Consider the following 13,086-nt stretch of genomic DNA (forward strand, 5'->3'; position numbering starts at 1 on the left):
GCCTACGACTCTACGCTATCCGGTCTGTGATCGGAAGGGGTAAAGAGGGACGGGGTTCGTACATTTCAATTTGATTCTCAGGCGACGACAAAACTTTGATTTTAATTTATTTCTTGAATTTTTGTTTTGCTTTGTTACGGGGGAAAAAGGTATTTGGTATCATATCTGATACATTCCGCCTTGAAGCTAGATAAAGCAAATTCCATTCATTGTAAAAATTAATGTAGGTAACTACTTACTTACCTAATTTCCATTTTAACAATTTTATCATTTAAAGTCATAGAAGATTACTGGTCTCTATACGGAGGCATTCCACCTTCTATGTTTTAAATTTTCCCACACTTACCTATTCCATTTCCACATGATATATTGGTACTAATGAAGAATACCGTAATGTGAAAAGAAAAAGGTATTTGGTATCATATCTGATACATTCCGCCTTGAAGCTAACTGATAGATGAGTGCATTCCATTTATATTCCATTCATCTCTGGTGTCTGTGATCAGAATGGGTAAAGGGTTCCGTAGGTCCCATTATTTTGACGTTGAGGGGGTTCGTGCATTTCAATTTGATTCTCAGGTGACGTCATCACAAATGTTGGCTCCTCAGGAAGAATACCGTTATGTGAAAAGAAAAAGGTATTTGGTATCATATCTGATACATTCCGCCTTCAAGCTAGATGATAGACGAGTGCAATTCCATTTGCTGCAAAAACCTTGAATTTAAACAATTTCCAAAGTAATAATATTTAAAGTCATAGAAGATTCCTGGTCTCTGAAAGTAGACATTCCACCTTCTATGCACTCAGGGTACTAAACGTTTAGTGCTCATTATTATCTCGATGGAAGGATTCTGTCAGTTCCATTATGTCGACGTTGTGGAGGTTCGTACATTTCAATTTGATTCTCAGGTGACGTCATCACAAACTTCGGTGATTTATAATGAAGAATACCGTAATGTGAAATAAAGGTATTTGGTATCATATCTTCCGCCTTGAAGCTAGATGATAAATGAGTGCATTTTATTTATTGCAAACTATAAATTTACCCTATTTCAAATTTACATTTTAACACTGGTTTTAATAACATGTAGGTCTACATTGTCAGCCTTTCTGAAATGGTAGACTAATATTATACATTCCAATTTCATCGCTGGTGTCTGTGATCGGAAAGGGTAAAGGGTTCCGTAGGTCCCATCATTTCGACGTTGAGGGGGTTCGTGCATTTCAATTTGGTTCTCAGGTGATGTCATCACAAATGTTGACTCCTCAGGAAGAATACCGTGATGTGAAAAGAAAAAGGTATTTGGTATCATATCTGATACATTCCGTCTTCAAGCTAGATGATAGACGAGTGCAATTCCATTTACTGCAAAAACCTTGAATTTACTCAATTTCCATTTCAAATATTATAATATTTATAATCATAGAAGATTCCTGGTCTCTGAACGGAGACATTCCACCTTCTATGGACTCAAAGTACCTACTAAACATTAAGAGCTTATTATTATCTCGCTGGTGAGTAAAGGGTTCCGAAGGTCGCATTATTTCTACGTTGAGGGGGTTCGTGCATTTCAATTTGATTCTCAGGTGATGTCATCACAAATGTTGGTTTCGAAGGAAGAATACCGTAATGTGAAAAGAAAAAGGTATTTGGTATCATATCTGACACATTCCGCCTTAAAGCTAGATAAAGAAAAATTCCATTCATTGTAAAATTTAATGTAGGTAACTTGTACTTACTTACACAATTTCCATTTTAACAATTTTATCGTTTAAAGTCATAGAAGATTCTGGTCTCTATACGGAGACATTCCACCTTCTATATTTATTAAATTTTCTCACATACCTACCTATTCCATTTCCACATGTAATACCTATAATGGTATTTTAATCATATCTATGGTTAGACGCAATAAAAAGTACATTCAATCAATGGTAGGTTCCTTACCTTCTTATTTAGATATTCATTACCGATAATCATGCACTTCAATTTGATTCTACATACCACCTACACCTGCAGGTGTTGCAAAAAGGGTATGACTCAGCAGTGGGTCATTCTGAACAACGTCGAGTTTTGAAAATGGAAAAAAAGACTTGAGTCACCCCTTTCGGCTTTTTGCAACACCCTGTATACCTCTCATCATCATCAGCCAATATTCGTCCACTGCTAAACATAGTCACCCTTCAAGGACCTTAGGAAGACCTAGAAGAAGAATAATATGCGTCTCTAACAGAATATCGGCCGCGGCCGGTAATCGAACTCGGGACTGGTTCCTCGGTCTAGCAGTCAGAGTTAGGTACTAACCAATGCTCCATCCGGTGTTCGCCAATCGTAATGGATGTGATTATTATATTATTTAAGATTTCATTTGTAGGTACGTACCTACCTAGCTACATGCCTTTACGAAATCAATTAGGTTATTTATGTCTATCTTATGTTACCCATAAATTTTAATTAAGTTAGAGGTACTTACGAAAGTAAGTTTGTATTTAATTGTAAATATTCCTATAATATATGATCATCGTGTAACACAATCGCCCCAGCGTTTTTCTATGTGTAACACAAACTGGCTAATAAATAAACGGAGTAAATTTTAGATTTCAAGTATTTTTATTATCCTGTTACCAACAATAACGACCGAATCAATGTAAATTTTTATATCAGACGACCTATCCGTCACCTCTGTTTCCTTATGACCTTAGTCATCGAGGGTTCAGCAGGCTTTACCTGGCGACTGGAGCTGTGCTGCTGCTTGATGGGACCGCTGGAGGAAAGGTAAGAAGGTAAGCCAACGATATTTAAGGCCCGGGTCTCCTATTATTACGCGCCGTAGATCGCGTCCAGCGTCACGCCGTAGGCCGCGTCACAATGCTCACTACGTATACGCGCCAACGTCGGCGTGTGAGGGAGACCGCACCACCGCAGTACATTTCTATAGTGAGCATCGTGACGCGGCCCACGGAACGACGCTGGACGCGACCTACAGCGAAAATAGGAGACCCAGGCCTTAATACGAACTAGATGGAGTGTCAGTGCAAAAGAAACGTCTTGACAAATAACACTTCACTTCTACCACTGAGCTATTTTGAATTAGTTCGGTTAGAAGATTTGTTACTATTCATGGGTTGTCTATAAAACTGCGTACAGACCGGCCCAACGAACGCCAACGAACGGGTTTCGTTGACCTTCGTTGCTGCAATCTGCCCTGTATTATGTATGATAAATATCCATCGTTGGGATAACCGTTGCCGTTCGTTGGCCCGGTCTGTACGCAGCTTAAGTTCAATTTAGACAAAATACGGACAGTTTTTTGCTTTGTGTTTGTATGTGACACACCATCTTTTACGTACCTATATTGTTAATCTAAGAGGTAAGCCGTGTATACCTAATTAGGAAAGCCAGATGAGCTTTACGTATAGGTATTTAGTCAAATATCCCACTTACCTAGAGTTACCTTTATTGTAAAGTGCACAGTTTCTATCTGATTGCATAGACTCTTTCAATCTTCTTTGCAACTGCAAATAGAATTTTTAACTATAGAATTGGTTACTCTAGTTTCATACTATATGGCATAGTTGCAAAAGGTACCTACCTACTAATTTGGTGCCTAGTTACCTATTCATCTGATTTCATCTAGAGAAGGGCGATGTGAATAATTTGCTTACGATGTTTTCTTTCATCGTGAGGTCGGTACATTCCACGACCTAACTAACGAGATTTATTATAAGTATAACGACTTGGAACTCTAAAGCAATAGCAATAACAACGGAGCGTAGAAAACAACCGACTCCTTTGGCAGTGAGTGAGTTTGACATGTACAAAATTGTCCTACCCTTGGTACACCTACCGAGTAGAGTGGCGAGACAGTATCCGCGATCCTTGACCAGTGAATGGCTAGCAATTGACTGAGTGCTCGGTGAAGAAGAAGAAAGAAGAAAATTAATTTATTTGCCAAAAAAAAAACATGCAATAAAATTAAAAAAATGTACTTATTGAATGAAAAAATGGCAAAATGGAACAATCTCAGCATCTGCTGTAAGTTGTGGCCAACGTTACAGCGCTGGTTTTCAGATTGTCCCATCTCACATCGGATAACTAAACATACGTTACATGCGGGTAGTGGACACAATAGAAAAATAAAAAATACATTGGAAAATTATTATGAACATTAACATAATTACAATTTAGATTGACATTGGTACAACAATAATTAAAATATATGTGTATGACATTATTTACTGACATCTTCATTAATAATAACAGGTATTAAAATAAAAAATAAAATAATAAAATATGATATGATACGGTGAGTACTTAATCGGCCGAGGATACGGTTTCGGCCACTCTTCTCGGTAGGTGTAATCAGGGTATTAGGGACACTTTTGTGCCTTATCTCTCTCAAACTCATTCACTGCCAAAGTACTTACCTAGTTATAGTAGGTTATTTTCTACGTAGGTACTTTATTACTCAAATGGATACTTATTAGAGTTCAAAGTCGCTTAAACATAAATCAGCTGCCCGTAGGCACCGAAACCCACCTTGATGCTATTGAGCATGTCACCCTGCGTGGCTAGCGGACGCTCGTCGGAGCGCACCGAGGGCGCCGCCGCCCCGCCGCCGCCGCCGGGCGCCGTGCGCCGCGCGCCCAGAGACGCTGCGCCTAGCGAGGCTGGGAGAGGGAGTGGGGTTAGGGATGAAGGAGTAGGTAGGTAGAGGTTGTAAAAAAGTAAAAATACTTAACCCGAAAGAAGTGACTTGCAGGGTAATTCTGAATAACTTTTGTTCTACAGGTTTTTAATAAGTACCTACTTAACTTAATTCGTAAAAAAAAAAATTGCAATTAGCTTAGCTGTAGATGAAGAAGGATGAAGCACGATAAAATAGAGGCATATTGTAGGAACTGGAAAATCGAGAGAATAAAATGATCCATGGAACTATAGGAAGTGTTTTTAATTGATGTTATGAATGAAAACAAGACATACTGAACAACAAAACATATTTTATTATTATTTACTACTACATCTAAATCACATTATTTTAAGTTGTATTAGGTCCTTATTTGTATACTAGATAGTATTAAATAAACATTCTGTGCAAAAAAAAGTATAAGTATAAGTAGATGAGAATATGTTGAAAATCAACCAGTCAATATAACAATGACATGTCAATGTCACACAATCTCCACTTTGAGTAAGTTTCTGTAAACCTAATAAATAATATTCATTAACAGCTTTAAAATTCTGCATTGCATATACCCCTCCATTCAGTATATCTGTAGCATTTAACTTATTAGGAAGATATTCAATGAACATCTAATATTATTTATTCTATCTAGCTCTTCTGTTTTGTTTTATCCTCATCCAAAAGATTATCTGTTTTATCTCCATTGCCTTCTAGAACCTTGTATACAGGTTGTTTTCCATGTCTAATAGCTGCGGGCCCCGCAAACGTAGCAGGCGAGGACTTAGTCTTCGGCACATACACTTCAAATGTTTTAAAATACTTGAGTATATTTTTAACATCCTCTTCCTTTAGCTTATATTCTAAGGCTATTTTCTCGGCGGTGACTTCAGTAGGGTTGGCTTGATGTGAGGAGATGAAATCCATTGCGCTTCTGAGGGTTGTGCGTCCGTATTTGACCTGTTCTGGTTCTTTGAAGCCAAAGTCGTAGTCTGGGAGGAGCTTGCGGTCCTGCGGCAGCAGGCGGCCCGAGCTCATCGCCTCCCTCGTAATATCATCCTCCGGCCTGCCTTTCGAAGTTACATAAACATTCTTCAACCTATCATCCAGAGCTACGTCCTTTTTCTCGAGTTTCTCGTCCAGGTCGGGCTCCAGCTCCATCGCTCGACGCACATCTTCGAGGTTGGAAGGGTATTTCGGCGCCGGCACCGGTTTTTCCTTCGATATTACACGGTGAGCCCGATTTTCGATGTTGAAAGATTTTATCGGCCGCAAAGCCTTGGTCACTAAAGCACCCATCTCAGGTGGCGTTAGCTAAACAGTTATCACTTTTTAAAGATTTATTCACCCACCATTATAGTAAATCGCTTGTTTTCATCAACTTTAACAAGTAAATAAAAACGCCATTTGAGGTTATGTTGGATATTTGACAGGGACAGATGACATGACAGAAAGAAAAGAAAGAAACTTCAAATCATAACTTGACAGATCGGATCTCAGAACAATGACCACGGTGAAATCAACAAAGACACACTTCCTCAGCTCTCCTACCCACACACCAACAGCAACACGGTCCAAGCTTTCAGCCTGCATCTTTCTGGTGCTGAAAATTGAACTCACCCAGCAATAAATGGGTCAAATAAGTTTGCATTACTACAACCCACATTTTCGATTTCCAATATGGATAGTGCTATGCAAAAAGTATTTAGGTACCTAATCATATTACAAAAATACAGTATTGTTCCTAATAAAAGATAGCTAGCTACACATTAATTTCTAAACTAATGGGAAAATTATACTACTCACGCAGAGTACTTCTTGAAGATATCATTTTGTCTTTTCCTCTACGGTTATTGAAAGTGCTATTCATGGTAGGTATTGGAGACGGTGAATTTCGGACCACGGGACTCATACTCCGCGTGGGTGAAGGGCTCGGGCTACGTCCTAGACGGCGGCTCTGGTTCTGGGTTGGCTGTAGTCCTCGAATAGCTGTACAAAAAGTCAGTAGATTTTTTTATGTTACGAGTACCTAGTAAGTAACTAACTACCTACATTCATATTAAAATTTTATAAACTTCTCTTCGATTGGAAAGGGCCCTTTATTTTTGTAGGCAGCCCTAACTATGTTGGTAGTGTAGATAATTATTTACCTGTACCAGTAGCAGTAGCATTAGTAGTACTTATTTGCGAAGGTGGTTTACGCACTATAGAAGGTAATGTTTCACACAACTTCGAAGGTTTTGATGAGTAATGCGTTACGATCTTTGATGGAGTGGTCGATTCTCTTCGTTTTTCTTCTCCAAAACTGTATGGTCTTAATAGAAAGTTCTGCAATAAAGCATTATATCTTTATTAGAGAAAATCTACGGCGTGACGATTCCCAAATAAATAAGTAAAAGAGAAATATCCGCACCTTTGCATCGTTAATATTTTTTATAATAGGAGTATTCAGTACATGAAATGGAGGCATTGGTTGAAAACCACATAGGTTCTTAGTATGTGAAACCTAAAATAAATAGAAAGTAATAGGTCAATGTTACAATTTAGGTTGTAGTTTTGTGAATATATTTGATAGTATACCTACTTCAAAAATAATATTTATTAAGATATTAAATGTATGTAAGTAGGTACGTAAAATCATCATAAAATATGTATTTACATTGCTTTTCCTCGAGTCTCTTGACGTCTGTGATGGGGATGGTATTCGAGGATCACCAGCGCCTATAGGACTAGTCTTAGACCGACTATATAATTTTTCATTTCTATAAGAACAATTGAAAGTTATTAGGATATAAATCCATAGTTTATTGAATCAAATTTACAAATAAATATAGGTAGGCACCTACGATAGCATAATACACACCCTTTATTACTCAAGTTCTTGGAAGTGAAGCTATTCTTTGATGGACTGGGCCTTCTTTCTGCTTGGTGTTTTTCAGCTTTCTTGTCAGATGCTAATAATAAGAAAACTAAAGTTTACCATGATCATCATCATAATTTATTCATGTTAACTGTATTCATGTTACAACTATATACAGTCATATGCCATTATAAATAATACTAAAGTATCTTTGCTACGGTAACGATCCTGCCTATCCGAGATTTTTTAAAAGGGTAGTAAATCTCGACGGCAGTCGTTAGCTATACTTACTATTTATTTACTTAAACAATACTGAGTACCTTCTCTGACTTTGGATGCCTGCGGTCGAATAGGATGTTCAATATACGACTTCAGCCCTCTTTGGAACGGAGGCGGTGGTGATGGTGATTTATTCCTGAGGATCGTCGCCCGCTGACGGAAGTCTTTCTTGGCAATAGAATATACGCCGTATGGGTGAATCGGCAATTCGTCTGCATTCTGGTACACGCGTTTCCTGATAAACTTTTTAAATTTCATAATAAAATAGGATAGGGGAGGTTAATTTCATAAGCTTGCATATAAATATAACTCCTCTAAAAGAGGACAATTTAAATGTGTGATCTTTTAGTTACGTCTCATACTTAGACGTGCATGTAAATTAGTTTGTAGGTACTTATATAAGCAAAGTATAAAAATCAATACCGATGATTGTTATTATCACCTGTTTACTCGTACCTATAAAGATTGCCTTGTTTGATCAGCCACGGCTCAAGTTTCTGTAACCAATCCTATAGGGGAAAAAACTTATTGTAACAAACTGGAAAGGTACCGAGGATATTGATATGATTATATAAGCGGATAAAAGTTCCAAAACCTGTTGATGGCCAATTACAGAGCCGGGTCTGCATATTCTCATCCAGCTTATAGCTTCAAGGGCAGTCATGCGGTAGTGTTTCATCAGATAAGCACCAATTAATGAGCCAGTGCGCCCTAGACCTGCCTGAACAATAATTACATCAGTGTTTATGCAAAAACGATTAAGTAAAATAAAATATGACTATTTGAACTACTTGAATAAATCAATGATTATATTTAATTATGCGTAGGTACCTACTAAATAAAGTCTTAACCTTGCAATGCACTGCTATAGCGCAGTTGACTTCTTCACTTATCTGAAGGAATTTGAATAAAATGTGCCGCGGAGGGCATGAACCATCCGGGAAAAATAAATCTAGGTGAGCTATGCCTTTATTTCTAAATCTGAAAGCAAGTACAGTGTGAACTACATAGATACCACCCACTTTTCGGTTTCTTGGTAAAGTAAAACTAGCACGATTTATAGATATAAATTAGGACTTACACGTTCCCATCGTAAAACCTTTTGTTTAAACGTATCACCAATCCTATATTGTTCTGAAGAAAATATTCAATATACTTTTGTGGGTTATGGTAAAACGAAAACTGTGATATACTGCAGTCAACTGGTCCAATAAAGGCCAAAAATTTATCTGAAAATGCAATACTATTAGATGGAATAAATTTTCTCTCAAATATCCAAAACATGGTAGTGGTCTGCCACGGCTGCGGACCACTCCTGAGTAAGCCAGAACTTTAGGTCCACGAGTTTTGCTTGAGTTGCTACATGTACGAATTCCCTACGTAGGTATATGATACAGACTAACCAGGGATAATCCAATTAAGGTCTCCACCTTGTATGTTTCCGTATTTATCGAATTCTTCAAGATCAAAATCTTGAAAGTTAAAAAATCCAAGCTCCCGTGCTTTTTTGATAGCTTGTAAGCAGTCCAATATGGTTATAGTATACATAGATTCACCTTGCGTTGCATCTTGAAAGGGCCTGTGTGTATTTTCAACTCTTATGTAATTAAATTACCTACTATGAAAAGTACGATTAACATTAAATTTGAAACTACTACATAACATTAAATAGCCAATAATATACCGATATGACTGCCCATGAGAGATGAGTGGTCTTAGTGCATCTTTTGGCGGCAAACTCAAATATAGTACACCAAAACAGCCCAACAAAAACGCAGCGTTGGCATTTTTCCTTGGATCCTCTGATGTATAGTGCACTATTTTTTGTTTATTTAATAAATGCTTTAGTTTTTCATTTAACTCCGTGCAATATTTGTAGACACAGCCAAGATTTAAAGGGCCGAAATCAGAATAGTAGTTTTCATAAATTAATTCATGATCAATCGAAAAGTAATGCGTATCAGTAGTGTTGTTTAAAACTTTATCATGTCTTGTTATCGCAAAGTATAAAACATCTTTAATGTACTCTATTTTGTATATTATATTTTGTCCTGGTGCCATCATTAGAGGTCTGAGGGGGTGTAAACTCTTATTTCATAATTATAACACATTTACAAAACTTTTATCACTAATAAAGGAATAATTAACTATTAAAAACTATGATTTAAACTCGTAAAAATTCAAAATAACATTGTGGATGAATCTCATAGAGAAAGCAATGTTGCTGTAATTAGTCTATGGTTGCTGTCATCCTCCTGCATAAAACTTCCCATTTTTGTTGACAGCCAGAGTGTCTTGGCCCTAGAATAATAACTTCTTGGACCTTGGTGCGTCTTGATGCCTTCACTGTTCATTCATATTCTTATTTTTATAGAGTTGTATAGTAGTTAGTAGGTGTTATGTTCCTTTGGCATTAAAACTTTACTCGAAATCCTTCGCATTTTTATGCAGAAATTATTTAAAGTGCCCCAAAAAGTATTGCCAAAATCTGAAACGAAACGCAAATCTTCAAACGTCAAAAATGTTTGCATCTGTCACTGGCAGAGGGCGTTTCTCTCTTTTTCCGGTGCCCGAGGTAGAGTGTCAAACGTTTCTGTGCGATATTTTCTAAATCTGTTGATATTTTAGTGATCTTTGTGATTAAAGTGATTGTGCCATTTGCCGCAATATGCCATCCAGCTACTTTATCTTATGTGTTTCATATTTCAGGTCAAAGAATCATTATAAACCATGGCTGAAGTCGAAGTGTAAGTTTTATTGTTTTGGTCGTTATCTCTTAATATTTTTCATATTCAACCCTTGTTGGCCCTTAGTCCTAGTTACTACGACGATTTCCAATCTATATCATTAGATTATTTGTAAATTTTTACTGTTAAACTTGCTGTCAACATAACCTCAAAATAACAATAGGTTATACTGACCATTATCATGCCTAAACCTTATCATTCTATCAAACTCTCCCTCATTCTATGCCCTTTACTATCACCGCAACTCAAATGCCAAACAATTTCCCATTATTTGGGCTATTTACTGATGTAAACAATGTCTGCAGTGAGGTACCCTCCAACCCCGTCCTGAGCGGAGGCGCTATGGACGTGAACACGGCGCTCCAGGAGGTACTGAAGACAGCCCTGATCCACGGCGGGCTCGTCCACGGCCTGCACGAGGCTGCCAAGGCTCTTGACAAGTGAGTGTGACTGTTTTGTTAACATGATAAAACAACACATGAAGTTGGTGATTGGTGGTGTTTTTTGGATTTATTTGAAACGTTCCTTATTGTTTTGTTGAGTAGTTTACATGAATTTTACTGTGTAGAATAGAGAGAAAGGGAAAGTTTTTATAGTTGAGTTGCATTTACTTTGGTAATTTTACTGAATCTGAACTGAACATCACTTTTAGTAAATTTACTAATGACTTGCTGTGATTTATTGAGCAGTGGACATCCTCCTGAATATTCACTTGGGTGGTGGCTGTTCTAGTCACTGTCCTTGTGGAAATACCTCTGATAATGCCAGTTATTGTTGGTCATGTCCGCTGCTGATAGTGACGCACATACATAGTACCACGGCGCCTGCTACTTCAGGGCCGTGGCCTCCCAATTGTGCTACAAATTTTACTTAATTTGTAAAACTTTTTCTATTTCATTAAATTGCTGCTGTAAATATTAACCACTGAACCATCCAGTTGTTGGGTTCAATGGACAGTTTCTAAATAGTTTATCATACTGTACCTACTTACAAAACAACTGGTAAAGAACTGAAGCATACTTATTGTCTCCTTCATATATAAAGAATCTTCATCTGCTTTTCAATATTTACCACTGCTTACCAAGTGTGATGTAAATTTCAGGAGGCAAGCGGTCCTCTGTGTCCTTGCTGAGAACTGCGACGAGGCTGCCTACAAGAAGCTCGTCCAGGCTCTGTGCAATGAGCACCAGATCCCCCTTGTCAAGGTAAATATACGGAATATTTTGCTAGCTGTCTTAGGAGCCTGAGGTCTCAGAACTTTAGTAAAGATCCAATGGCCTGTTTGATCAGAGAAGTAATCAACATTATTGTGACAAGTTTTATCTCCAACCACTTACTTAACTGATATTATTCGATCAGTGTGCCGTGACTAGGCTTTGGGCAATAATTAAATTGCAGAATAAGAATGCAACTTATATACTTTCGCTCAGCACGAGCCGCCCCCACCTTGTGTGGAGAGTGGCACATTACGAGCGTAGACTGATGTGAGTGCCCCTATGGTGCCTCGGCGATATGCCGAGACCTACCTTCCTAGCACTCAGACATTTTTATACATCTTTTACGTAACTCTCATGAAACAGATAGGAAGATTGGTCACCAAAATAAAAGTATTAATGTCCAATGTAACTGCACTGTATAAATTATATTATTCACTCATTACCCTGTTCTTCATAAGATACTGTTCACCACTGCCATAACAGGATAAGATATCACATCAATAATTAAACCAGTTTGATTTTATGGGTATTGCGAACCTTACACATAAATCTGGCATATAAAACTGGCTTCTATGCTGCACTACAACACACATTATTTGCTATTCTCCAGGTGGACAACAACAAGAAGCTCGGCGAGTGGGCCGGTCTGTGCAAGATCGACAAGGATGGCAAGGCTAGGAAGATTGTTGGATGCTCATGCGTCGTCATCAAGGTAACACACACTTTTGTAAAGCAGGTTTGGTTGAGGCTCTGACTGACATAACCACTTGTATATTGGGCATGTATTTACATAATCTCCTCGCAACCATACGTAAAATGCACCAATTTTTCTAATTGATATTGTACAAATTATACTACACTAAATTTGGCGATCCATGCGCTTAGCACAAACCCTGCTGCCCTCATGTAGCTGATAGGTTTTTATTAAACTGCGCTACAGTATGTGTGTGACCCTATAGTGTCTGTGTTACTTGCATAAACTACTTTCCTATCACTCAAACAAACAAAATACACTTATTTAGGCATTATATTAAAGCACAGTCAGTTTGTGCAATTACTGACAAGGTTTTTAATTAATTTCAGGACTTCGGTGAGGAGACTCCAGCGCTGGATGTGTTGAAAGACTACCTGAAGTCTTCAAGCTAATTCCTAGGTCTTAATCTAAGCTAAAACCAATAAAAAACACAAAAAAACCGCAACACACACTTTTATTGCCGAATCTCAAACCTCAACTCAAACATTATCTTAGAATGAACACTAAAGAAGCATAATTAAAAAAAAAAAAAAAATTAAAATACAT

At 37.7% G+C, this 13,086-nt stretch overlaps 3 protein-coding genes across 9 annotated transcripts; 1 reads left to right on the forward strand and 2 right to left on the reverse strand.

Moving 5' to 3' along the window:
• Positions 1–2,589: 2,589 nt before the first annotated feature.
• LOC105384680 (dual specificity protein phosphatase CDC14AB) lies at positions 2,590–10,038 on the reverse strand. 6 transcript variants are annotated; one of them, XM_011554955.3, is made up of 15 exons: positions 9,507–10,035; positions 9,226–9,401; positions 8,904–9,051; positions 8,674–8,803; positions 8,418–8,543; positions 8,279–8,331; positions 7,864–8,057; positions 7,547–7,637; positions 7,343–7,445; positions 7,097–7,189; positions 6,834–7,011; positions 6,490–6,672; positions 4,542–4,672; positions 3,447–3,517; positions 2,590–2,766 (listed from the first exon to the last, which is right to left on the reverse strand). In XM_011554955.3, exons 1-15 carry the CDS (start codon positions 9,884–9,886, stop codon positions 2,679–2,681), a joined length of 2,145 nt encoding a protein of 714 aa, XP_011553257.3. In that variant the 5' UTR covers positions 9,887–10,035; the 3' UTR covers positions 2,590–2,678. The 6 variants fall into 6 exon arrangements, 4 of the variants coding, with proteins under 4 accessions (XP_011553257.3, XP_037965762.2, XP_048484195.1 ...); XM_038109834.2 differs by lacking the exons at positions 9,226–9,401; positions 9,507–10,035 and having other exon boundaries at positions 8,418–8,539; positions 8,904–8,915; XM_048628238.1 differs by lacking the exons at positions 8,674–8,803; positions 9,226–9,401; positions 9,507–10,035 and having other exon boundaries at positions 8,418–8,539; positions 8,904–9,043.
• LOC105384652 (protein NDUFAF4 homolog) lies at positions 4,986–6,125 on the reverse strand. Its single transcript, XM_011554924.3, has one exon. The coding sequence runs from the start codon at positions 5,980–5,982 to the stop codon at positions 5,335–5,337; it is 648 nt and encodes a 215-aa protein (XP_011553226.3). The 5' UTR covers positions 5,983–6,125; the 3' UTR covers positions 4,986–5,334.
• Positions 10,039–10,308: 270 nt separating the features above from the next.
• Positions 10,309–12,985, forward strand: LOC105384653 (40S ribosomal protein S12). Of its 2 annotated transcripts, XM_011554925.3 has the most exons (6): positions 10,309–10,397; positions 10,532–10,569; positions 10,875–11,009; positions 11,672–11,774; positions 12,397–12,498; positions 12,870–12,985. In XM_011554925.3, exons 2-6 carry the CDS (start codon positions 10,553–10,555, stop codon positions 12,930–12,932), a joined length of 420 nt encoding a protein of 139 aa, XP_011553227.1. In that variant the 5' UTR covers positions 10,309–10,397; positions 10,532–10,552; the 3' UTR covers positions 12,933–12,985.
• Positions 12,986–13,086: the final 101 nt, after the last annotated feature.

The sequence above is a fragment of the Plutella xylostella genome, chromosome 20, assembly GCF_932276165.1.
Source record: "Plutella xylostella chromosome 20, ilPluXylo3.1, whole genome shotgun sequence".
NCBI classification, from domain to species: Eukaryota; Metazoa; Arthropoda; class Insecta; order Lepidoptera; family Plutellidae; genus Plutella; species Plutella xylostella.